This window comes from Parus major, chromosome Z (assembly GCF_001522545.3).
Source record: "Parus major isolate Abel chromosome Z, Parus_major1.1, whole genome shotgun sequence".
NCBI lineage: Eukaryota > Metazoa > Chordata > Aves > Passeriformes > Paridae > Parus > Parus major.
This window is the reverse complement of record NC_031799.1, coordinates 1,817,901-1,844,425: the sequence shown is the minus strand read 5'-3', so window position 1 is coordinate 1,844,425 and position 26,525 is coordinate 1,817,901. Positions and strand designations below refer to the sequence as shown.

The 26,525-nt window shown below is 43.5% G+C and overlaps 1 protein-coding gene across 1 annotated transcript in view; it reads right to left on the bottom strand.

Annotated features, from left to right (window-relative positions):
• The window catches only part of LOXHD1 (lipoxygenase homology domains 1), a 148,584-nt gene that overhangs the window by 35,835 nt on the left and 86,224 nt on the right, over positions 1-26,525 (bottom strand). The window contains exons 28-35 of the mRNA XM_015652111.3: positions 22,638-22,754; positions 18,053-18,215; positions 15,173-15,327; positions 14,194-14,403; positions 12,082-12,205; positions 8,408-8,616; positions 3,609-3,794; positions 545-672 (exon numbers count right to left, since the gene is read on the bottom strand). Coding sequence (XP_015507597.2) covers positions 545-672; positions 3,609-3,794; positions 8,408-8,616; positions 12,082-12,205; positions 14,194-14,403; positions 15,173-15,327; positions 18,053-18,215; positions 22,638-22,754 — 1,292 coding nt within the window. The remainder of the gene's footprint in view (positions 1-544; positions 673-3,608; positions 3,795-8,407; positions 8,617-12,081; positions 12,206-14,193; positions 14,404-15,172; positions 15,328-18,052; positions 18,216-22,637; positions 22,755-26,525) is intronic.

Sequence of the window (26,525 nt, the reverse complement as noted above, 5' to 3'; positions counted from 1 at the left end):
GCTAGGAAGGAACAAAAAAGCATTGGGAAATGGATGAGTGGTGGCATGTGTGGGCTTTCTGGCTTATGGAAGTGCTGGCATCAGGCTAGGGTTACAGTGTTTGTTAGCTGTTTCTGCTGAAGAAAACACGAGATTCCACATTTTTAGTAAAATCAGAGCATTCCATGCAGCATTCTGTGCCAACACCCATCCATTTCCCACTGCTCTCCTGGGCAATGTTCACAGTTCTTCTTGGAGACAATGCAGGACTTCATATTTTGTTGAAGATGTTTATCTACAAAGCCACTGAGGAACAGGTTAAACAAAACTTGCAGAAATGACAAAGGGTGGTTTCCCTGGATATACAGTGCTCTCCTTTCCTTTGCTTTGTTAAAAATCTGACAGAAGCACTTACAGGGAGCCTAGGTCTGAATCTATAATGTCAATGGGAGTAAATGTTTGTGTTTCAGTGGGAGCATGATCAAAGCCCTGAGTGCTTCGTGACCTGACACTTAAAATCTGTCATCACTTCACTTCTAACCAACAAAAATGACAGTTGCTGTACCTGTCTCCATTTTTTTCCAGCAGCATCTCCTCAGTGTTCCCATTGGATCCGAAGACAGTCATGAAAATACTGGCATCTGTACCGCCACCTTCCATGTCTCCAGTCACAACCGTGACTTCATACAGGATCTGGTGAAGATTGAAAGGAATCAGAAGGCCTCAGTTAAACAGCTGTCCTTAACCCACGCCAAACAGGACATCAGGCTTCCCTGGACGTCTACTTCCTTGACAGGAGAGCTTCCAACACAGTTCTTGGTTCTTCTCCACACCATTGTTTCCAGGGGCAAAGTTAGGCATCAAAACTTACTATAGGACTTTACATCTGTGACCTTTTCTGAGATTTGCTCAGCCTTTAAAGAGACACATTAATTGTGACAATATCTGAATTAGAGAGTCAGTGAACAGATTGGGTAGAAAGGGATATTTAAAGCTCATCCTGTTCCACTCCTGCCATGGGCAGGGACACCTTCCACTATCCCAGGTTGATCCAAGCCCTGTCCAGCCTGGCCTTGGACACTTCCAGGGATCCAGGGGCAGCCACAGCTGCTCTGAGAAAACTGTGCCAGAGCCTCATCACCCTCAGTGTAAAAAATTTCTTCCTTTCATCCAGTCCAAGTCAACCTTCCCTCAGTTTAAACACAATATCCCTTGTCCTATTGCAACACCAGCGATGAAGAGCTCTTAAGCTCCTTCTTCACAGGAGTCACAACCATCACGTCAATAGCTGGGTCTCTGACTCTCTGCTACCACTGTCTCTGCCTGGTGACCTCCAGCACTTCAGCTCTGTACTGCACCAAAATCTCGCTAATTTTAAAAAAAGAGTCACCCAGAAGAACAGTTGTTTCTTTTTCTTGCATGCACAATGTTTCCCCCCAAAATTCTGTGTTTATCTGGGCAATGTTTATTCCAATATCATGAATAGTTTGGAGGTTTATGATGTTTTTTTAAACATCAGAACACTCCCCTGTGGTACAAAAATTCAGCTATCCTGCTCTCCAAGGGGATGCTCACTGCTGCATAAGCTTCAGAGTTCTCCCAGATCTTGTGTGCATGCTGGTTCATAAAAGATATATTTTTTTAATAATTTTCACCTTACTAGCCTAATTTTGTTATTTTCTCCTAACAGAGGAACAAAAAGACTCAGAATAAATATGTCAAAAATATGCAAGTCCCAGTAGCCATCAGGGGTTTTAAGACTTCTAGACAACTTAGATGCTTTTAAGATCATAGCTATGGTACCAAGGCTTCTGAAGATGTGGAAGAATATCAAGAAATAGCTCCCAGAAATGTATTTCAAATAGTGCACTGACAGGCTAGTTTTATTGGCCTGAATTCTGGCTGCCATATATATAAACAGTGAAAAGGCATGACATAATATAATTTTTTTTTTCACAATTGTTTGAATCTGAGTAGCCTGTTGACCACATATTCATCCACATGTCTTTTAAATCTTAGCAACACATTCTATTTTTTTATAGGAAGGAGAAAAACCTCTTTTAGAAATGCATTGAAGGCTTCTAATGACCATGGTGGACATTGAGTAATTTCTTCAACTTTGGGAAAGCAAATACTCAATTTAAAGTAAAAAGAGGGAATATCAAGCCAAGAAGAAAATTAAGTTGAAATGGGTACGTACGGCTGTACAAAAGCCAAGCAGAAAAAAAATAAATATAAAAGTATTAATCTTCTCAATGATGCTAAGCATATCAGTTGTCTTTGAACTCTAAAATGCCTGTAAGACTCAGTTTCTAACTACAGCTATTTACAAGGGAACAGTCCCAAATTCCCCCAACTAGGAGACTGATCAGAAAGTCAAATGCTCACTTCTGGTTTCATGTCCCAAGCATCTCCCCAGATTTCCTTCATATCTCCCATCAAGTTTCTGGCCTGACATCACAGGAAAAAAATATTGTTAGATGTGTCTATTTTTGGCGTGCTTATGCACATAAATATTTGGGATTGTGCTTTTAAAGGAACACAACATAAGTAAGTCTTCATTTACATCCACTTCGATCTATGGGCGAGCCATCAGCTCACCAATAGGAGCCTGGAAACCTCATCCAGGAGGTTAAACAACAGATGGGACATTTTTATGAGATTGGTTTTAACCTTGGTATTAAGTCTGAGGAAGGTTTTTATAGCATCTTAGGTCAATTCCACCACTGAAATCTGCATTGATTTGGTGAATCCTTCACAAATGCTAAAAATGTTATCAATTTTTTGTGTGTCTGGGGAAAAAGAAAGATTTTAGGAGAATATCTTTAGCTTGGGAATCAAGAGCAGCATAAAGAAAAAATAATGTACTATGAAAGTGTAACCTGACTGTAAATAGAAGCACATCTATAGAGATTTTAAATTGCCACACAGGTATTTAAACACAGTATTATTGTCACATTCATCCAGACTGTTATTTCTGCTACAAATCTTACATCCAAAATCAGCATAGCTCGGCTCTCCAATTTGTACTTGTTTGAAATATGGCATAGCAGATATTACTTCAAAATTCATGTATTTGAATGAAAATACTATAGAGGTTCAGCAGATTTTATTCAGATTCCACTTTAATCAGTTATTCTCACCAAAGATCAGGTGTACAAATGTTTTCATGTTTCAACAACTTCCAGTGATTATTAATTTCCCTATCCCTTATTAGAAAATTTGCTATGTAGCCACATCATGGAAAGATTCAAACATCAAGATATTTTTACTGCTCTAATCTGATGAGTTAGAAGTAATCCTTCACCTTGAAGCTGCTCCCACTCTACGGGTACCAGGTGTTTCAGTGAGTGACAAGATGAGGACAGGCTGCTGAGCTGTGCCCTACCTGCTCTGCCCTCCCATCTATTCCATGGCTGCATCCAGCCAGCCTCACTTAACAGTGCTCTAGACAGTCATGATCCTAAAGCATGACAAAAGATTTTGCTAAAAAAATAACATAAGAAAGGAAAACAAAGAGAAGGCTCAAGCCGCTTGCAAAAATCAAAGTATGAGAGCTGCTGATGCATGACCTGTGTCAGCAGAGGTCCCTGCAGCAGCTAAAAGCACAAAGTGAGCCTGGTGCCTACCTTGATGCCAATGTTAACACATTCTGCATCCAGGATGTTGAGGATCCGTGAGGTGAGCCCATCACCTTTGTCTCTGGCCAGCCAGCACTTGCAGACAAAGTTGTACATGACGCCTTTGGTGGGCACGACGATGGTGAGCTCTTCCATCAGCCAGCAGCTCTCAGGGGTAGCGCCATCATGCCCCACCTGTGAGGGCCAGAGAGAAAACATCTCCTGGGGAAAGGGGATTTCTCTGGATGAGGGTGATTCACCTGGCAATGAAGGACTCCGAGTCTGGGTACACCAACACAGCAAACCATTCCTCAAGGGAATGGAGGGAACTCAGAAATAACGCTATTGCCATGGTCATCAACTGCTGTGCATGAGGGAAGGCCAGTCTCAAAAAAAACCAAGGTAGACCAGACTGACCTGCATGAGAACGTGTCCAGTCTCTTGTCACTCTGCTCCTGTGCCGCTGACCTCTATATGCTCATTTGCAGTTGGCAGCAGACACACTTCTCCACCTTTACAAGCCTTTCCACTTCTGTCACTACACTTGGAAGTGATTATTCAAAGCTTTATAGCCAAGAGGAAGGATGCTCAGCAAACACCCACATGTATTATTACAAGCACTTCCCTCAGAAATCCACATATAAGTGAACTAAATGTATGAGGCTGCCTCTCTGCTTCCCATCCCCTTAGACTGCAAAAGCTCTGTCTTTGTACAGGAGACAACAGATGGAGCTTACATCTGTAGCTGTTTGATTTTCAAGGACCACCTCCTCCAGCCTCAAGAATGATCTGTCCTGGAGACCAGGAAGTCACACAAGGGTGGCCATAAGCCTGCATGGGTGAACAAGGAGCTCCTGAAAAAATTTAAGTGGAAAAAGGAAGAGTACTAGAGGGGTCAGCAGGGGCAGAGGTCCAGCAGAAATACAGAGATGGTGCACAAGTATGCAGGGATGAGTTTATGAAAGCCAGAGCCCACCTGGAACTGAATCTGCCAAGAACCAGAGTTCCTGCAGGTATACCAGCAAAACAATTTCTCCAAGAACCTACACCTGTCCCTCTTAAAGAGGGCTGGAAATTCAACCTGGAGCAGGCTTGGAAGCAATATTACATATCCAGGTTGATGCATGAGCCTTGGTCAGCCACTCCAATGAGCTACCTGTCCATAAAAGACCTACCTGCACTTCATTATTTTCAGAGAAAGTACTGTTTCTGTCATTTCTAGGAAAATGAGGTCCTTAGTCCAAAGACCTCACTGGTTTTTGTTTTTAAATTATTAGGAAATTTAGGGAGGCTCAGAAAGCAATTTTTAATAACAGATTCATCTAGGATGATATATCTGTGGTATCTATTTTTTCCCCAAAAAACAAGTGATCTTTTCTGTCTGATGGTCTCAGCCATCACTGCTATTAGGAGTATTATTGCTGTACTAATGTCTGTGCAGCTGCAGAAAATTAGAGCTAACCACTAGGGAAATTCAAGTCTACAATGGATGCATTAATCCTCTGATTCTTGGGGTGTGAGGTGAATGGGAATATAACACTTGCCTTCCCATTCCCTCTCTGCCAGCTTGGCTGAGCATCTCCAAGCCCAAAGTCAGTCTTTGTGCAGCTCTGTTGCAGGATGGTATGGATGGGGAAAGCTCAGGGCCAAGGTTCTGCAGTGACAAAGCAGCTGGAGGGAAAATCCTAATGAACCTAATAAAATTTGCTGGTTTTTTTGTGGGTTCATTGCACAGCCCCACCTGCTCACATCACAGAATCATAGGATAGTTTGGTTTGGAAAGGACTTTAAAGCCCATCTTATTCTAACCCCCCTGCCATAGGCAGGGACATCTTCCACTCTCCCAGGTTGCTCCAAGCCCTGTCCAACCTGGCCTTGTACAACTCCAGGGATGGGATATCCATAGCCTCCCTGGAAAAAGTCTTATTCCAAGGCATTTCTCGGTGCCACATTTTCACAGCAAACTTTAACTTCTTTGATACCAGTGACAGCCAGAAGGAGCAACCTGTGCATCCAGCTGCCTTGGAGAACAGATTTCCAAGGGCCTCCAGAACAATGTAAATTCTGGGACAAATTCAGTCAGTGTCAGCCAAGTCTTCCCTCTGGATGGACTTCAGGAGCAGAGCACCAGGATTTGACTTTCAATTCCAGGCAAATCTTTAGACAGACCATGCCAATACAGTGAAAAATGCCAAGCCATGGGCACACCAGCAGTGTAGCCTGGATGTGCATACCAATATCACAAAAAGTGGTTTGGGCTGAGATGTTTGAACTGAATTAGAATGACAGCAATTCAAAAGCACATGGATCCTTACTTGGGCTGTTTGAAAACCTTTGTAACTTGTTCCTACTCTCCTTGAGGAACTGCACATCACTGAGGCTGAGATTCACAATTTATACGGAGCAGCTCGGGATCACATAGAAACTGAACACAGTGGCAGAGGGAAAATCCAAGAGAATATTTGTGGAGGGAAGGTTCAGAGAATACTAGAGAAACCTGAGGGTCAAATCCCTAGTCACTTAGGGACTGGTCCTGCATTTGCAAAATTTGTGTGTCCTTGATTTTCCTCTGTGTTCGTGATGGAGAAAGGCTCTGAAGCAGAAGAGGTTTATGAAAACAAACCAATGCAGGACTCTCCTAGACATACCTGTTTCTCTCTGCAGCAACAACAGTGTAGGAATAGAGATACTTTCATTCATTAGGAGAAGAAATATTAAAAATTAATTTGAAAACACAGTATAAAGTGTCTACACTGAATAATTTCTGTCATTTATTTTCATGCCAGAGTGTCTATTAAAGTCCACCAGTAGTAAATATTATATCTGTGGGCTTACAAGACAGGAATAAATAGGCCCCTTTCAAATCAGTTCGTGTTCCACTGTTTCTGCTTTCAGTGGAATATATTTGTAGCAGAAGCATAGTACTGAACCAGAAGTAGCATCATGCTGCAAATCTCACAGTCCTGCTAAATGGTAGAGTCTGCTGCCTGAGTTATACAGAGGGCTCCTGGAAACTTAATCCTCATACTATGCTATTTTCACATGGTAACTCACATTCAGAACTTTTCACCTTCTGCACAAACAGACAAATACCAAATCCAAGAACGAACTGTTCCTCACTTTTCCCCAAGTGGATAACTAGCAATTTTCTGCAATGTCCCTGAACACTGCAATTTTCTAGAAGGAGAATGCGGACTGATGCCATGGCAACCACAGCAGACTAGCACATCGATGTCATTGCTGGTCCAAAAGAAGGGACCTTCCAAGCTGAGGGCACTGCATGAAGAAAGAGAGAAGGCCAGGAGCAGGTGGCTCCTTCAGCTGTGAGCTGGGGAATTACAAACCAGAAGGGAGAAGTGAGCCAGGGGTGAGGCACCAGGCTGGTGAGATCACTGAGTACAGGGATGAAAGAGTGCAGAAGAACATCACCAGCCTGAAAGATATATGTTATTTCTTTTTCTGACTCTCTGCTTTTTATTTGCAATCTTTTATCTTCTTTCCCATTTGAATTCCTTTCCAAATTAATTTTTGCCTTGCCTCTGCCTGTTTCAAAGTGTCTTCTGCTTTCTTCTGTTTTCTACCCATTCCTTACCCTATTCACTGTATCTTTTCCAGCATTCCCTTTCTACTTCTTTCTTCAGGCTGCTCTTCCCGTCTCTCTGACCCTGAGGGGTGGTACTGTCATTTTCCTCCCTCTCTGTCCTGCTCCAGAGTTGTTTCCATGTGTGCACAATCCAAAAGAGAAAGATTGATACACTTGCTTCACTATAAAAGTTTGACCTCGAGATGGGCTAGACAGAAAGTGCCACTAATACACATAATAACCAGGCACTGGGAGTGCATTAAGAAAATGGCTTGATAATAAACTCAAATCTGACACAGAGATTTCTCAAGATGTCAGAATTCATTGCTTGACTGAAAGGTAGTGCGAGCAACAGTCTCTCAGCAGCAACAGCAGGACATACACATGCAAAGATTTCCTTATTAGTTAGGATTTCTCTTTCTTTCTTGTCTCTTTCCAATTATACAGGTGCACACATTGACAGGTAGGTTTACTTCCACAGAGGGACAGGAGTAAAACCAAAATTAAATAGGCTCCTGGAGTCCTCAGGTGCTGTGGGTTTCAGTTCTTGAGGGGCTGGAACAAGCTTTAAGGAGATGGAACTGCCATATAAAACAAGAATGATGTACACAAACACTCTGGAATATTCATGTGAAGTTTAAGCCCAGTGATGGAAAGTCTATGCAAATTGTGTCTCCCTGAGCCATAACAGAAAAAATGGTTCCTGTACCGAAATCTATTTGTGCACATTACTCACAAATTATGATTAATTTTCTTCTCTAAGCCTGTGTCCTCCAAGCTGTGAAAACAATTTTCATGTCTAGCTAGGAAATTATACAAGATGTGTTTCTCAAAATTTATGAAACCCAATTGGAAGTAGTGAAAAAAAAATCAACTAGGAAAAAGACCAATGAAGAACTGCATCCTGGGAAGCTTCACTGCATCTGGCAATAGAAGGGATTGAGTTAGAAAAAGCAGTGCCAGAGATGGGACAAAACTGGGACAAGTTATAACTTCTTTACAATTCACAATTATCTTCCGCTTCACGAGGATTCTGGTTTAATGCAAAGGAAAGCATGCTTATTTACAGGTTGAGACACATGCAAAATCTCACCAGCACAGCCCTGTTTACATTCCTTTTAGACCCAAGAGCCTTTACTTCACTGCTAAGAATAACAGAACCACATGCTTTCTTTGGCCACGTATTTCATACGCCTCCAGCACTCGCGCTGCGTTCACAACATACCTCCACTTTTTTGATCTCCCCAACATCTAGGCCCCAAACTGAAAATTTCTCCACAGAGCCATCTGCAAATTCATCCTTTCCTTCTGGGAGATCCAGCCACAGCCTCTCTGTCTGCACTTTCTGCGGGCCCATGATGATGATGAACACGCGGCTGTCGGTGCTGGAGTCGTACTCCGTGCCTGTGCCGACGGTGATGTGGTACGGGATCACTGTGACAAAGAGAGGTTTGTTCATCAGAAAACCCACACACACATGCACTTGTACGAAACTTGAGAAAACCAGGAGCTTATCCCATCAGAGGGAGCAGCTGTGCATGCCAAATGGGTTCACATCCCATTGAATTCATTTGGAGAAGTGATAACATCATGCTTTGTTGGGCTACAAGTGTGCTTTGGAGACTACTTTCCCATGGCACGCTTGGGACTGAATTCTGCAAGGGTTAATTTCCCCAGACAGCCCTACTGGCTGCAAGGAGGTTATAAGTCCAGATTTCTCCCTAATGCATGACAGAACAGCAAAAGGCTTGAATCCTTATTGACACCAAGAGACCTTCCTGAAGACAAGTCTGAGCACCTAAATCTTAAACAGGCTATTAAGGCCAAAGTGATCTTACATTCCCCGTTCAATAAAGACAAATAAATCTGTGCTGACTCCAAGGTAAGCCATCACCGAATGAATGTCCCAGAACAACCACAAATGCTCTCCTTTGTGCCTCATTCAAGGATTGCTGTGATCTATGGGGTGGCTCAGGGTTTCATCATCCCTGTGCAAATCCAGACAGAGGAGAACAATCGTTGTATTAAAGGTAAGTCACTCAATAATTCTATGCATTGCATAATAATTTTGATTGGGGGGAAAAGCTTCAGGGCAAGGCTTGGTAAAAGAAGAGGTGTTTTTTTCTGTGGTTTTCAGAAATTTCAGTTCAGCTGTTAAAAGGGAGGAAGTGCCAGACTGCTTTTCAAGGGCTTTCCAAAAGCTCATTTGGGTAAGCCGAGCAGGCGGTGCAGAATTGGTCGCTGAATACTCGTTTGATTTCTCAGAACATTTGTGCAGGGCTGTTCAAACAGTTCCGACAAGACTCAGAGCTCTGAAACTTGCTTCGTCACAGCCTCGAAACAGCCTGGCCTCCTCATCACTTTTCTGATTTAAAAAAAAAAAAAAAAGAGTTTATAAGTTGACAAAAAAAACCAACAAAACAAAAACTTGGCTGGTTTTCAAATTATCCAAGATTGACATCTAATTTTGCTTTATGATGACTAACAAAATTTTTTTGAGGTGGGGGTTGTACTAGAAATTCACATCAGACTCAGAATACTTGTGCAACATCAGGGAAGGCATAAATTCATGCTGATCAAATCTGTCCTTACCTCTGGACAGAGCAGAGCCCAAAAAGATTCGTTCAGTCCCAATTTGAAGATTTTGTGTACCAACACAAAATGAGCTGATAATTAGGCAAGATTTATTCTCCCATTTATGGTATAACTTATATTCCAGTGGGTACATCAGCACAATGATGCATTTAGCAGGAAAAGGGTTTAGTTGTAGTCAAGGCATATTTTATGAGAATATATTGAGAGGTCATGTTTAGGACATCTCCAGACTTTTAAATAAAAGTGTATTTTGAATAGGGACATTTTCTTTCATACAGGTTTTGTCCTGTTCTGCTGTGACAGACTAAGTTTAGAGAACTACTAGCACTTCTAGCTGATCCCTAAGCCAAGGTACTTGAAACATCTATAAAATTAAATGAGAACTTTGAGTAACTATGCTTTCCTAATTTAAATAATGGATACAGAGAGTAGTTTATTATCTGAGAGCAGGAAACACCCTTTGCTGTTCTGTTCTCTGAAAACTAGAAAATGGATCCTTAAATTAGTTTATCTTCCCTCCCTGTTGTCTCCTTCTTTGTCTGGGACTCGTATTTACCTTTTTTTCAAACACAGGAGAATGTGAAACCTGTGGGAAGTGGCCATAACAGGACACCACAGTTCCTCCAGCCCTTCTCCCTTTGCCCTTGTGCCAGCACAGGGTTCAGGCTGCTTGAAGCCACATGTTCCCCTCCCAGGAGGGTGGGTTTCCTTAGGAAGCCATCCATGCCATCTCCAGGGCTGCCTTCCAGCACGAGAGAAGGTTCCCAGTTCAGACCTAAGCATCACCCTAGCCAAGAGGACCTTTCCCTGAGCTCCACCCTCACATCCTCCACCTCCTGCCCCTCAGAGGCACTTGGCAGCTTGATCCCAGCACAGTCAGGACCGGGCTGTGTGACAAAGTCATTCCCTTTCCCAGCCAACTCCCAGTGCCACTTCCTGAGTGAACAGGCTGAACTGGCTTTTTATCCAGCCCAGAAGGTGTCTGCCTGGCTCACCCAGTCCATCTTATCTGACATTCCTTCAGGAAGCAGTTTCCTTAATGAGGCCACGTCACTGAGCAGAGATAGTGGTGATGACAAGTTCCAGGACTCAGGGGAAAAAAGACCACCCTGGCACAATGGGGACGATGGGAGCTGTCCTAGCTCTGCTGGAGAGGGGTTCTCTTGGGAAATTATGGTATTTTACCCATTATTGTGAAACAACTCAGAATGCCAACATGGCAGATGTTATCCATTGCCTCAGCACGGAAGTAATACCAGAAGGAACATGGAAATCACTTATTTTTAATTTGTAGCCCCACAATGTGGGATTACAAAAGATGGGCTGCCCCAAGACACATGGGTTGCAGGCCAGGTTTAGCAATGTGCAGCATTACATCTGTTTCCCAAATGAAAGGTGTGGGATGTGCAACCCAGGTATCACACCCACAGCAAACTACTGGGCATCAGAGGAGCTGCAAACCATCCGTGTGACCGCCCTTGGACCCTGTGTGAGTCTCTCTGGAGAGCTGTCTTAAATTCCTAAGGAAAATTATATAATTTTCACTTCATTTACCGTGGATGTTTAGGATAAATTTAATTATTTTGCACTTGCTGTGGAGTAAGAGCACATAGACAGACAGTAACTGTGATGCAGCTGCTGCTCAGTTAGTCAACACAACACAGCATTGTAATCACACATCTAAAATCTTAATCTAAAGCTAAAAGGCACCACATAGAATATAAAAAAATATGTAGGTTCAATTTAGCTGGTAAGTCATTGTCCTGGAACACAGAGGTAGCAAATATAAAATCATGAATTCATAGAATCATAGAAAAGCAAGGTTGGAAGGGACCTTAAAGTACATCTCATTCCAACCACCCTGCATTGGGGGGTTGGAATCTCAGCCCAACCCACCTGACAGCTAATGTGATGCACACTATGTGTGGTAAGGAAAAAGAAACCTGAGAAGTTCTAACAATAAACCACATTAAAATGAAAATGAAAATTAAAATTAAAAATTAAAATTAAAAAACATTTCATCTTGAAATTAAGTCAATTACCATCTCAATTAAGTCAAAGAAATTGTTTGGAAACACTGAATTTGCTGTGAACTTCATGGCTTATTCCACTGTTGAGATCAGAGAGCTGCAGGAAAAGCAGCAAACATGGGAACACAAACCCTGATCCAGCCTTTCCCAAAGCAGTCACAACACAAGGAAAGGAGAAATAAACTGTTCTGCCTCTCCTTGCTCTTCAGCAGGACGAATGCAGCCTCTTAAGCACTGAAAGCATTCAACCAAACACTCAAGCATGACCACTCACGTGAGCCTTCCTCTGCTGCCTTGACCAAGCTGGATTTTTTGGGCTCCTTCAGGTTGGCGTTGCTGTCCTGGCTGGACATGCTGAGAGAGGAGCCATCCAGGCTGTTCCGCTCGCCATTGTAGCTCTGGTTGGGAGGCAGGTTTGGGAGGGTAATGAGGCTGAGTGCTTGTGTTGTCACCTTCTCCCACGTGCCTCCAAGAACAACATGAGAACAAATCCTTGTAGTTCCCCACCTACCTTTTTGGTCAGTATAGCTCGAATAAATGTGGCTTGTATTGCACTGGTGGTCTTTCATTTGCTTCATTGGTGACCCTGACAGGCCATTTTGGATGTGTGTCACACTAAAAATAATATAATAGACCTAAGAGTCTTGTGAGTTGTGACTTTTTCTGTGCTACCTGTCTGAAATTGTCTGAAATTCAGATCAATGGAGCAGGGCCGGAGCTCATAGAATCATTGAAGGGACCTTAAAGGTCATCCCATTCCACCCCCTGCCATGGGCAGGGACTCCTTCCACTATCCCAAGTTGCTCCAAGCCTCATCCAACCTGGCCTTGGACAGTTCCAGGGATGGGACAGTCACAGCTCCTCTGGACAGCCTGTGCCAGGGCCTCACCACCCTCACAGGGCAGAATTTGTTGCTAATATGAAATCTAAACCTACTCTCATTCAATCTGAACCCATAACCCTCTTGTCCCATCACTCCAAGCCCTTTAAAATTGTCTCCCTTCATTTATCTTTTCAACTCTCTTCAGGTACTGGAAAGTCACAATTAGGTCACACAGAAGCCACCTCTTCTGAGGTTGAACAATCCCAATTCTCTCAGCAGAGCTGCTCCATCCCTCTGATCACCTTGCTTCTCTGGATTCACTCCAGCAGCTCCACGTCCTTGTGCTGGTGTTGCCCAGGGCTGGGGCAGCTCTGCAGGTGGGGTCTCACCTCAGCACAGGGGCACAGGGGCACAATCCCCCCTCCCCTGCTGCCCACGCTGGGGAATCAGCCCAGGGCAGGGGGCTCAGGGCTGGGGCAGGTCCAGCTCTCACCCCCAGCACCCCCAGGTCCTTCTCCCATCTGCTGTTAGGTACAGGTCAAATATCATAAGAAGCAGAGTACTGCAAATCTGAGTGATGTGAAACACTGGTTGTGTTTGAGGAGTTACTGACAATGCATTTGGCGTCACCGTCCAATAAATGTGAGGCTTTTGCCACACTGTCAAATAATTTTTTTTTTAAAAAAAGAGTGATTAGTTTATTCTCGTTATGAATTGATATAAGCAACTGGGTAAGCCTGTCCACAAGCATTCACAGCCTTGTGTGCTGCAGTTTCATGAGACAGCATATGGCAACACTCATCCATGGTGTAACTCCTCTTACATCCGCTCTGCTGCATTTAGGATGAGTCCTGGCCAATTCCATTGATGATCATTTTAGTAGTAACTGTCAATTAAAGCCTCTCTGTATTTTGCAAAGTGGACTCCTTAAATAAAATGAACTTATAATCAGCTGCTTTATTATGTCTCACTGTATAAAAGTAAGAGAAGTCTATTAATCTTGTTTGCTAATTTTAATTAGAGCATGTACCTCGAATTCCAATTAGCTGTACTAGGCTGATAAGCAATAGAGAGTGTGCAAGTAGAAAGGACATTTCACTAAAAAACGTTTGGTGCTCTGAGTGGTAGCAGAGAGACCTGGCTTTTTATATCCAGCAGTGGTGGAATAGGGATCTATTCCCCAGTCCAAGTGAGGACAGACAGTCAAAGGACCCAATATTCTGGCTGGAGGACTTTGAATAGTGGGGCCCATTACTAATCTGCTTTTTGGGCATAGCAAGGACAGCAGCAGGGAAATGCTGTGTGCCAGCAAGGTAGTGAGCTCTCATCTGAAGGATTTCACTTACACTCCTTGATTTTTCTGTTGAAACTGCAAATTACAGAGCTGATGATAATGAGCTGAGAGTGGCCTTACTTTCAGCTCTTGTCTGAAAACCAGAAATTCATTTTGGATAAGCCAAAAGCCCTCTGAGTCCCTAATGAGCTGCCTTAGACTTCAACCAGATATTCAATAATTTTATTTTCATGAGTAGCAGTGGAATCTGCTTTGAGCCACAGCTGTACCTGTTCATAAAGCGTGCGCTCTATCTTTCTGTCCTCTTTCTTTTTAGAGAGCCAGCGCTCGCACAGGAAAACGAACGACTCCTCTGTGGTTTCATCCAGGATCTCCACTTTGTCCAAAAACCAGTCAGGACTGAACATACTGTTGTCATGACGAATCTTGATCTTGTACAGGATGCCGAGGTCCACAGCCTGTATTGTGAACGTGTCCTCCTGCAGGATGTTCGAGAGCAGTTGATTCTGTTAACAAACTCTCAACAGATCATCTACTGGAAAAAGGCAAAAAAGGGAGACTACAGAACACATATGTTTAAATTCCATATTGCTGGATGGCGTTTGGCTAAAAGCTTTGCAGAAGTCTATAGAGGCATATCTGTAAGCTAAAACTGTTCTTCAGGGAAATGTTTTAAAGCCTGCTTCTGCTAGGCAAGAAACACCACTTTTACAACCAGTCAGAATATTGAAATCCTGGGAGATTTTAAAGTATGCTTCCCTTTCTAATCCAGTTAGATTTGCATGGACAATCCAGATAAGGCAATCCTTGCTACTATTATATCCAAGTGACCCATGGGGTCACCACAGAGCATCACTTTTGGAGTTATTTTCCCAGATACAGCAGAAGTTTAAGTTCCACGAATTTAACAAGTTTTGTGGTGAATTCCAACATGTACTGTGTACATGCAATTCCATTGCACAGGGACTATGGGAATCTGCAGCTCACAGCTCAAGCCAGTTTCCATGACCAAGCTCATAATTTGTCCATCAGTGACTTCATAGGAACATCTGCCTGTTTGCTGCAGTGCCTGTCAGCTGTAATACCCAGCTGACAATCCATACAAAGCATTTTAAGAGGTAATGAATGTGGTAAATGGAATCAATCAATTCATTCCTCATAGGAAAACTCAGCCTATAAAGGCAGTCATTGATTTGATAGGTTAAAGACTGAGAAACAGAAAGTGTCATTAACCCATTGCATTTGTACCTGTCCTCTTTCAAACTTGTTGAAGTTTGTTTCGGATTTACTGAGTTTTCTCTCTCCCATGTCCCCCAGGTCTCCGTAGATATTTAGGAAGACATTAGCATCTGTCCCTGCACCGTAGATATCCCCAGTGAACACGCTGATCTTGTATGTGTGAACTGCAGAAAGAAAGAGAGATGATTTCTGGTCAGATGAAATATTAAGATTCTTGTTAGGGACTGAATTTACCTAGGAAAATGTGCCCCAGATTTTCTGCCGGACCCTTGTAGAGGTATTAAATCCCATATGGTTTTTCTTTCAGGTTTCCAATCCAAAGGCTGGCCAATCCCTGGGCTGGCATTTGCTGACTTTCCTTTTCTCTGTCCAGTCAATGCCTGTATGCTGCTTTGATCACACAGCTCACGGTTCAAAATGCAAAGAATCATTATGGTCATTACTGGATGGGAAGTCAATAGAGGTGAGGGGACTCAGCACCTTTTCATCCAGAGGCTCGAGGGACACAGAGCTGAGAACAAGTAATTCAGTGCTGTGAATCCTTAATACTCCATCTTCCATAAACAAAGACTGGGAATTCAGATGTGCAATTACTACAGGAGTTAATGGCATGTATCTCTATAAATTCCCCAAACAGACAGAGAACAGGTTTCTGGGTCCTTTTGCTGAGAGAGTATTTAATTAAAGAAGGGCTGGAGATGTGCTGCTTAAGTACCCTTTCTCTTTAGTTTGCTCAATGATGAGACAATAAAACCTCATCGAGCCTTTAGTAATGTGCTTTACTAAACCTGTTAAATACTCCTATTTTTATTTTTCTCCTCTTCTCCCAATTGTATGGGGAAAACAAACAGTTACTGAAAGCATCCTCTCCAGGAAAACAGTGAGGGTCTGTACAAGTCTCTGATTACCCTGGTGGCATATGAGCCATGGAGAATGCCTCCCTGCAAATCCCAGGGCAATGCAAATGAGCAAGAGGCACAAAGTCTTAGTTAGGATTCTGTGTACGTTAACTGCGTCAAAGAAAATTGCTATATTGTATTTCTTCTTTCACAGCAAGACAGACCCTGTTCTGCTTTGTCACCCATGAAAGATTTCCATTGATTTCTCTGAGAAATGGATCAGAGTCATCACCTGAGAACATCCACCAGGACTATGTGTGGTGCTGGATTTTCTGGTTTGCCTCTTCACATATGTCCTACAGAGTTACAGCTCCATAATTGAGAGGCAACCGCTACTTTAGTAATGAAGGAAGCAATGTATATTGTCTAATTAGTCAATGTATCCTTCTTTGGCCTTTCCTTGCTAGTTCTAGAGACTTCCAGGACTAAAATACAGTGTATTATGAAAAAAAGATGATCCTCAGAATACCATGAGCTGATTTCCATCAACGTCATTTACACCACGTCACTGCCCAAGATGTATGAGGACTCACAGGCATGCAGAATATTTAATTCTTGTCCCAGGTATTTCATGTCTAAAGCAGAATTTCCCAAACTTGGCCCTAGCTCCATACCAGAAGAAACTTTCAGTGATCCAGAAATTCCATTGCATAGATTGTAGAACTTGTTTTTAGGCTTTGCCTTCAGAAGGAAAAGTGAATCACCTAGGTTAATTAACAAATGGTAACTGATCCAAGGTAAAGCAACAGAAATTAACAAGTTAAGGAAAATGTCATACAGGCACCCAGATGTCATAGAATTGTTGAATCATCAATTTGTTTGGGTTGGAAGAGACCTTTAAAGGCCACCTTATCCAACCCACCTGCCATGGGCAGTGACACCTTCCACTGTACCAGGTTTTATCAGAGCCTCATCCAACCTGAGCTCAAATTGTTTCCAGGAATTCACCACTTCTCTGGGCCACTCTTGCCTGTGTTTTACCTCTTAGTAATTGATTTTAAAAATTGTGTTTGCCTCTCCAGTAAAAGAAAGCTCCCATGAGCTTCTGTTCCAAACAGAAGAAAGGATGGCACCAGTCTTCCTTCCAGCAAAGCAAGGCACCTCTTCCCTTGGCAATGGAAAAAAAAAATGCACGTTAATTCCTCCCTAACAATGTTCTACAGTGAATGGAAGTCAGACTCTGAAAGAAAAGAAAGAGTGAGAGAACTTATTTTCCCAGGTGAATCATCTTGTTGTCAGATGCAAGAGTCAGGAATGGAAATGGCAGCTGAATTCCTTTTGCTTGGCTCAGGATGAGGAAGTTCATGACCTCTCCCAAGGACATAATGAGCTCTGGGTGAGAAAAGGAGATCCTTTTCTTGAGGAAAAAGAGGTACAAACAGCTGCACATACTGAGTAGCAATGACTTAGGGGTAAAATTACAGTTCCTTTTCTCTTGCTTCAGCTACCAGTAAGGCCAAACACTGAATGTCACCATTTTATAACATGAACTCAGAACTGAATAAGAATGTTTTCCCCTCCTGAGAGGCACTTTAATGAGGTGAAGGTGGCTGCAATGACCCAGGTTTCTGAAGGTTATGCATGTGTACCTGAAGAGCAGCAGGCAAAACAACTTTGGGAGGAAAGAGGAGCATTAATTAGATTCATAGGATAGGAAAGGAAGAGGCAGAGTGCACAGCATAGAAAAAGTTGAGAAAATGAGTGAAGAGGTTAGCACAGTCTTAAAGATAAGATGTAAGAATGTTGCTAGGCATCAGAGGAGACATGGAAACTACGGGTGTGGAAGGGTGTCTGTGACAAGTTCTTAAAAGTCTCACAGGAAAATAATGATGTTATTGCACAGAAATGCTCCAGGTGTGAGAGAGGCAAAAGAACAGGAAGGGAAAGAGAAGTGAACAGTTAAACCAGCATGGCACTGAACCACACATGCAAATGGTTTGTTCCAAAAATCAGACAAATCATCCCTACCTACTTGCTAGGATTATATTACCTTCTAAGGGCTCTTCAACTTCTTCCTCTATCTGCTTGAGTGTCCCATCCTTCATGAGCTTTTCAGTAAAAATATCAGATGGCACCAGCTCTCTGACAGTCTCACCATCATCTTCAGACTTTGCAAGCCATCTTTCACATGGAAACGTGATAGTTTCTGAGCCCTGGAGTAAACATGACAGGGGAAATCTCTTCAAAACAACATGAACACATGCTAGCGCTTCCCCTTTGAATACGCTCCAACATGCAGGCAAGGATTTTCAACTCATATGTGTGCGTGTGTAGAGGCAGACCTAAAATAGTACAGAAACAGAGTATTTCCTCCAGAAAAAGGAAATCTGAGGGCTCTCAGAAGAAGCACTGAACATGCAGCAGAAAACAGGATTCCCTGTGGGTGTGTGGAGTGGCTGTATGATCCAGTAGATCTCTGCTCTTCCCACTATTAAAGCTTGTAAATTCCTAATCAGGACTGGACCATTCCTGCTGAAGCTGTGCTTTACTGAGACTCTGAAATTCCTCTTCAACCCTTATTCAGGCAGCATTTTCTTTGAAGCCAGTAGGGCTTTTTATTTTTTTTTCTGAGCTCAATACTTCATGATTTTGCTTATAATTCTGTGACTCAAGCTGGGTTCCAGGCAATTCCCATACATGCAATAAGAGGAGAAAAATACTGATTTAATTTTTGATCTTTTGTTTTGACTTCACTTTGGTGGAAACAAATATGATTTATATCATCAAACAGACAAAAACAATAGAACATGTGTTTTCCACTTGGTAAACAAAATTAATCCCAGACTATTCATTAAGAACAGACTCCCATAAGGCCTCCAAGATGGTAAGAAGCAGGCAGCTTTCAGAGTGCTGGGCACCCCAGGATATGACTCCATGAAGAGAGGAGCATGAGCCACCATGCAAGATACAGAGGCCACAAGACTGACCAGAAGAATAAAAAAAGGAAGTTAGTTTTAATCTCACAGTAAATAAATACAGGGGGGAAAAAAAAGGCCTTTTCTTTACTGGCAAGTTCATAATTTGTCTCTTACTCTGCACAGGGGCTTCCTGCTCTTTCCAGCATGCTGTGTGCCATCCCCTTCATATATAACATACCAATGGATGTTCACAGAATCCCAGAGGGATTTGGGTTGGAGAGGACCTTAAAGCTCATCTGGTTCCAAGCCCCTTTGCCATGTGAGGGACACCTTCCACTGTCCCAGGCTGCTCCAAGCCCCATCCAACCTGTCCTGGGACATTCCAGAGATCCAGGGGCAGCCCCAGCTGCTCTGGGCACCCTGTGCCAGGGCCTGCCCACCCTCCCAGCCAGGAATGTCTTTCTAATATCTAATACCCTGCCCTCTGTCAATGTGAAGCCATTCCCCCTTGTCCTGTCCCTCCATCCCTTGTCCAAAGTCCCTCTCCAGCTCTCTTGTAGACACCCTTTATGAATAATTTTCACCTTAATTACTCTGCTGTGATTACTTATCAAGCCAACACAGGGCCCTTTCATCACTACTTTTACTATTTAAATACTAAAATATTAATACATGGTTAGGAAGGGAATAGATCTCACTGTAGCAGTCTTGAACATTGTTGTCACTGTGTATTACAGCACTGAACTGCCTGGAACTGCAGATCCTGCCCTCCCTGTCACTGGGGAGGAATAGCTTGTGCACCCAAGAGTAGATGTGCACTGTGATCATAGGTAACCTGGAATGAACAGGTCACGGTGTCAGCACACCAATATCCCAGGGAAGTTGGTCTGTGGGAGCAGAGCCCCTCTGAGGGGCTTGTGTGAGTGTTTTGAGTCTGCAACAGAATCACACTTTGAGTGCACACAGCCCAAATCTTCTGCTGTTAATGAAACACCATTTCTCCTCCCCTCTGCTGCTCCCTGCAGTACTGCTGTTTAACCCCAGACAGAGATGTTTTACTCCACGAGGAGGTTTGGAGCATGGCGTACAAAATGGTGTCAAAGAAAACCGGCAGCACTTCAGGTGATTTCACATCTTTTGCTTTCAAGTGTTATTTTGTGCTATAGAAGCAGAATACAGCACCTAATAATTCATGCCTCCTCATTGCTGCACTGGCTGACCACTTAACCTGTATTATCTCACTGTACGCCCAGCTGATGAACAGTGCTTATCTCCACACCTGCAGGCTGGGGAGAGAGAGCTTTCCAGAACGATGCTTCAGCACTGAAACTCTCTCCTCCTGATAGAGATCCCACTTCAGTCACATTTCTCACTGAAGCTTTCAACAGCTCCTGAACATTCCTACTGCTGGCTGTATGTGCCATTGATGCAAGCACTGTTTATTTGGTAACAAGATACCTAGGCACTGGAGTGACAGCACAGTGGGGCATAATGTGCACTTACTGCAAGAGTTAATCGTGCCATCATTAATAATCAGCATGCCATTGCCATCCTTTTTATTGGGGTTTCCCTGTTAGGGACTGTATTAATATTTAAGTGATGTAAAGTGCACTGGTTTATAATAACAACAGTAAAATCCTCTTGCAGCCCTGAACAGAATTTGTTTTGTTAGAGTCTGAGTCTGGACCTAAGCTAGAAGCAGGGTGCAATAGTGTGCTAAAAGTCAGTGCTTTTCCCTTCTCCAAGTTGTAACAAATGAAATATAATTATCAAATATAATTGGCATGCCAAGATGTTTTTTTCAGCACGCAACAATCCTAGTTTCCTACCCAAGCGCTTTCAATTTAATCTAAAAAGTTACTGACCTCATTTTTCTTTTACAGCTCTACAGATACATCTAGACACATTTTAGCAGTCTAATCAGGTAGCACGGCTTTTAGAAGCGCTGGCAGCATATTGCTATCCTGTGGCAGGTCATAATATCCTGCGGCTGATCAGCGGCATCATGCAGTGCTCTGCTTTCTTCTTTTTTTCCCATGCCATAATCAAAAGATCAGCAGAATTGTAAATCTCTCCATTCCCAAGTCGTTCAGGGCTTTCCTCCCTTCTTCCACCTTCAGGTTTCTCATCACCTGCCCTTCAAAGCTGCTGCAATGAGGAGGGGGTGCAGCCCCGAGACCCTCTCTTGGCAGATTGAAGAGCACCCAAGATGGAGCGCTCGGGCACTTCCCAAGGTTTAAGGCCAGTGTAGAAAGAGACAGCCCAGGAATCTCTTTTCCCTTGGTTTCCACACATTTGGGCATCCCCCTCTTCATCTTCTTCTTGTGACCAATAGCAGCATCCCCGAAAACAACGTGTACCTGTCCATTAACCTAGGCAAGGGTTAGGCAATACACTGAGATAATGTCAGAATAGCAAAGAGGTGATAACGAGGAACAATCCAAGAGTACTGGCTTGTGAAGAAGCTTGCTCAGAAGGATGGAAAAGAGAGATGAGGGGGAATCTTCTCATTCTCCACAACTCCCTGACAGGAGGTTGGAGACAGGCAGGGGTCAAGCTCTGCTCCCAGGGAACAAAGGACAGGAGGAGAGGAAATGGCCTCAAGGTGCACCAGGGAAGATTTAGACTGCATATTGGGAAAAATTTCTTCACAGAACGGGTTGTCCCACCCTGGCACAGGCTGCCCAGGGCAGCAGAGAAGTGCCCATCCCTGGAGGGATTTAAAAGAGGGATTTAAAAGCTGTGTGTATGTGGAACTTGGGGACATGGGTCAATGGTGGCTTTGGCAGTGCTGGAGGAATGGTTGGACTTGATCTTGGAGTTCTTTTCCAACTTAAACAATTCCATGATTCTGTGGTGAGGAGGGTCCAAGGAAGATCTGTGAGTTTGTTGTGTAGCAAAGAGAATCAAATATATCCTGTAAATTTTGAAGGAGGAAGCAAGATGAGATGTGGGTTCACCATGACTGAACAAACTGGTTTTAGATCTTGGTATTACAGGCCACCTGAGGAGTGGGCAGTCCTGAGCTGACATCCCTTTGGAAGAAGGGGAAAGAGCCCAGGTCTTCCCCAATGCAGCTACTGCTCCAGTTCTGGACTGGTCCTAAAGAGGTGATTTTCTTTTGAACTTCCCCACAGCCAGATTCATCCCTGTTGCTATAGCCAGCATCTGAAAGCAGGGCTGAGGAACACTGGGGCAGGATCAAGGTGACCAATCTGTCTGCACCGTGTTAATGTTGTTCACATGAACAGCAAAAAATCCTATCATCTAACCTGACTTTTTAAACACGATTCAGGGAGTTGCACTGACAGGCATTTTACTTGCCTTAATTTTACTGGCTCCTTGCATTTATTCTTCCAGGATTAAGGGACTGATGAAATTGTTTCTTGTCCGTGTTTGGCAACAATACTTTTTATTTTAAAATAGTACGCCCACTTTCCGCTTCCTTCCCTGAGATCCCTCAAAACAGAACTACACAGGAAAACACAAAGCTTTGAAAAAGCAATTATTGCAGAGCCTTATCGTCAACATTTGAAGAACAAAACATGATAACACATGTTTGTTGTCCCCAGATCCCCAGGCTCCAGCAAGTTCATTTAGTGCGCATTGCTCTTCAGGGAGTCGTTTTTCACTGTTAATCACACTTTGTACACAGAAGATGCAATCTGGGAGATGGAAGTGGCGGCTCCTGGGGATGTGCTGGGATGCACAGCCTACCTTCCCGTTTGGCAGCAGCCTCCGAATCGTCACACGGTCCAAGTGCCACCCCGAGTTCACCCCTCCACCATTGTGTCCTATGCGAATCTTTTCAATAATGTCACCAACATCCTCCAGCTACAGAAGAACAAAGACAGAAGCACCGCCAAATAACACCAAAAACAAACAAACAAACAAACAGTACCAAAACCAAACAAACAGAAAGTCAAAAAATTTTTAAAAAGTGAAATATTAATGGCATGAACAACTGCTGGCTTTTGAGACACCACTTCTCTTTATCTTATTTCATATTTCATATTTTTGGGGTGTTTGAAGTCCCAGGGGAGAAAGTATTAGTGCTGATGTCAATTGTAGAATCATAAAGTAAATCTTACAATGGTTTTGGTTCAAAGGGACCATAAAGATCATCCAGTCCCACCCTCCTGCCATGGGCAGGGATACTTTCCACTAGACCAGGGGGCTCCAAGCTTTGTCCTTGAATGCTTCCAGGGATGGAGCAACCACAGCTTCTCTGAAAAACCTGTGCCAGCGCTTCATCATCCACACAGGAAAGATTTCCTTCCCAATATCCCATTTCACCCTGCCCTCTGGCAGTTTAATACCACTGCCCCTTGTTCTGTCACTATCTGCCTGTATAAAAAGTCCCCCACCTCCTTTTTTATAAGCCCACTTTAGACCCTGCCAGGGGCTCTCAGCTCTCCCTGGAGCCTTCTCTTGTGCAGGGGAGCAGCCCCAGCTCTCCCAGCCTGGCTCCAGAGCAGAGGGGCTCCAGCCCTGGCAGCAGCTGCGTGGCCTTCCCTGCAGTTACGTCCTAATTTGCATTTTGGCTAAAAGTTTTCCCCGGACTTCTGCTCCAAAATGATGAGAACCTTGCTCTGTACAAATTACCCACCATATGAGGAAGGTCTGGATGCAAAGCAGCAATCCTGCATCTCAGGCTTCTCTGAATTAGTGGGAATGAGCGCAGTTGTTTAAAATTTTCCCTGTGCTTGGCCCTGGTGAGGCAGCACCTCCAGTGCTGGGACAGCTCTGGGCCCCTCAGCACAGGAGAGACACCGAGGGGCTGGAGCGTGTCCGGGGCAGGGAACGGAGCTGGGGAAGGGGCTGGAGCCCCAGGAGCGGCTGAGGGAGCTGGGAAAGGGGCTCAGCCTGGAGAAAAGGAGGCTCAGGGGGCCCTTGTGGCTCTGCACAACTCCCTGCCAGGAGGGGACAGCCGGGGGGGTCGGGCTGTGCTGCCCGGGAACAGGGACAGGAGCAGGACAGAGTCCTAAGCTGTGGGGAGACCAAGTTTGGATATTAGGAAGAAATTCTTCACAGAAAGGATGATTAGATATTGAAATGGGCTGCCCAGGGAGGTAGTATAGCCACTGTCCCTGAAGGTGTTCAGTGACTGGATGTGGTCCTCAGTGCTCTGGTCTGGTGACAAGGTGGGGATGGGACACAGGCTGGACTCAATGACCTCAGAGGTCTTTTCCAGCCTAATTGATTCTGTGATTCTATGAAACTGCAATGCAGCTGCATCTCAAATTATTCTTTTTAAATCACTTTCTTTTTAAAACACTTGTGTGCACTCTCTTAATACTGGAATAACTTTGAGGTCAAACTAGTATACAAAGCCTGGCATTTTATATTGTCTCTCCTCTTCTGCCAGAGAATCTTAATGCCATTCTGAGAAAAGCCAACAGGATGACTGTCTTATGAAGTTGCTACTGGGTTTTTATGCCTTATCTTATTAATTGAGTAATTTATTACTAATTACTTTTAATTCACTTCCCTTTCAAGTGCTTGAACAGAAAAAATTGAAATTCACTCCTAAATATTAGCTATTGGTTATCCCAGTGCAAACTTTTGTATAGCTGGCCTTCAAACACCCAAGGCTGGCTTCAAACCTTTGTGTGTAGAAGGCTGAGCTGTCCTTCTGTCCTTGGGGCCTTTGATTCTTATTTTCTTGGAAAATGTGAGGAAATGGAGCATGTCACTTTGCATCACTGGAGACTACTCCCTTCCCTCCCCAGCTGACAGAACTGCCCCATACAGATGCAAAGACAGCAGAAGTTTTAGAAGGCTCCATAAGTCAGTAAGACTGCTCCTCCCAAGGATTCCACACTGAACAAACTGGGTTTGATTCCATCAGCCCTGCTCCGACTTCAGACAGCAGAAGATTCACTGTGAAACAATTAAACTATCCAAACTCATTTCTAAAACTCACACACATGCACACAAGTATATATTAGGGAAAAATTATTTTTCCTCTTTTGTCCTGTCCAAATACTCATCTTTCAATGAGACTTTTAATCAACACATAGCAATAAAATGATGCTTCAGCAGTCAAGATCCATGTTAAAGAAGAAGTGGGCTTTACCTTGCTGTAGGCATCTCCAGCAAATCATCACTTGCAAGCACAGTTAAGAGCAGTCTCTAATCTTTTGTGCCTCTTTTGCAAAATACAAAATGATAGAGGCAGGTAAAACCACAAAGCAAACAGACAATTCCCAGTTTGTATTTTCTGAAACCCCCCAAATAGTTTTTAAGGTCTGTTGAACTCCGAATTGAGGCTCTTCATGAGCAGGTGAAAGAAAAATATATTTTGCTTTGTTCCTATCTCCTGCAGAAAGAGGTGAAGTGAGAATGAAATTTGGGGACAGGTTAATGTGATGCTATAAATCAGTAGTACACACTGCATTTTCTTGCACTTAATCTAAGAAAAGTAGTGATGTTTCGGATTCCACCAAAATTGAAATAAATCTTATGTAATAATGACTTAACCAGAACAGTCAGTTTAAGATTTATACCTGTGGATTAATGCAACCTCTACTATGAAAAATTGCGTGGAAACTCTACTGAAATAAGTCTTATTCTTTGTTTTAAAGGAATCACACTGGGGATTTATTTTATGATTCATGACATATAACAACATTGTGGGCTGCAAGTATTTTAACTTGTAAAAAGAATTGGTTTAAAATTTCCCTTCAATTACAAAAACAAACCAGACTCAAAAGAGAGAGAAGCTGTAAGAGCCTCTATGAAGTCAGTGTTGGTGTTGCAGCCAGGAAGGGAAGGTAAGGGCATGAAGCAGCATCAGCAGGATAAGCCAGAGCAGGTCTCCCTGTATTTTTTGCCTCCTACAAATTCTCAGCCCAATGGGAATATACTGTGAATAGGAATTGCTTAATATTGTGGATGTACATGAGCTCACTCTTTGGTGTGCATTGGTTTACTATTTGCTTACACTTGTGTAAACACTTCAGGAAATACTTGGTAATATCTTTCAAAAAGTTAGCCTGGGTGTTCAAAAATCACATTGTCTACAGGAAAGAAATTGTTTCTTTGCCTGAGGATACAGAAGAGAAAGCATTATGTTTCTAAGTATTGCAAATTGCAAGAGAATTCCAAATCACAGAACACCCTGAGCTGGAAGGGACCCACTAGGATCAGAGTCCAGCCCCTGGCCCTGCACAGACACCCCAACAATCCCACCCTGTGTCTGTGAGCATTGACCAAACCCTCCTGGAGCTCTGGCAGCTTTGGGGCTGTGCCCATTCCCTGGGGAGCCTGGGCAGTGCCAGCACCCTCTGGGGGAAGAACCTTTCCCCGATATCCAACCTAAACTTCCCATTCATGCTGCTTTCTCAACTCCTGTCTGCCCCTGAGAGTGCAGAGATCAGTGTCTGCCCTTCCTCTTCCCCTCACCAGGATGCTGAAGACCACAATGAGGTCTCCCCTCAGTCTCCTCCAGCTGAACAGACCAAGTGCCCTCAGCTGCTCCTCACACGGCTTCCCCTCCCAAACCCACACCATCCTTGTGGCTTTCTTTGGATGCCCTTAAAATCTTAATGTCTTTTTTATATTGTGGCATCCCAAAGCACTCGAGGTGAGGCTGCCCCAGCC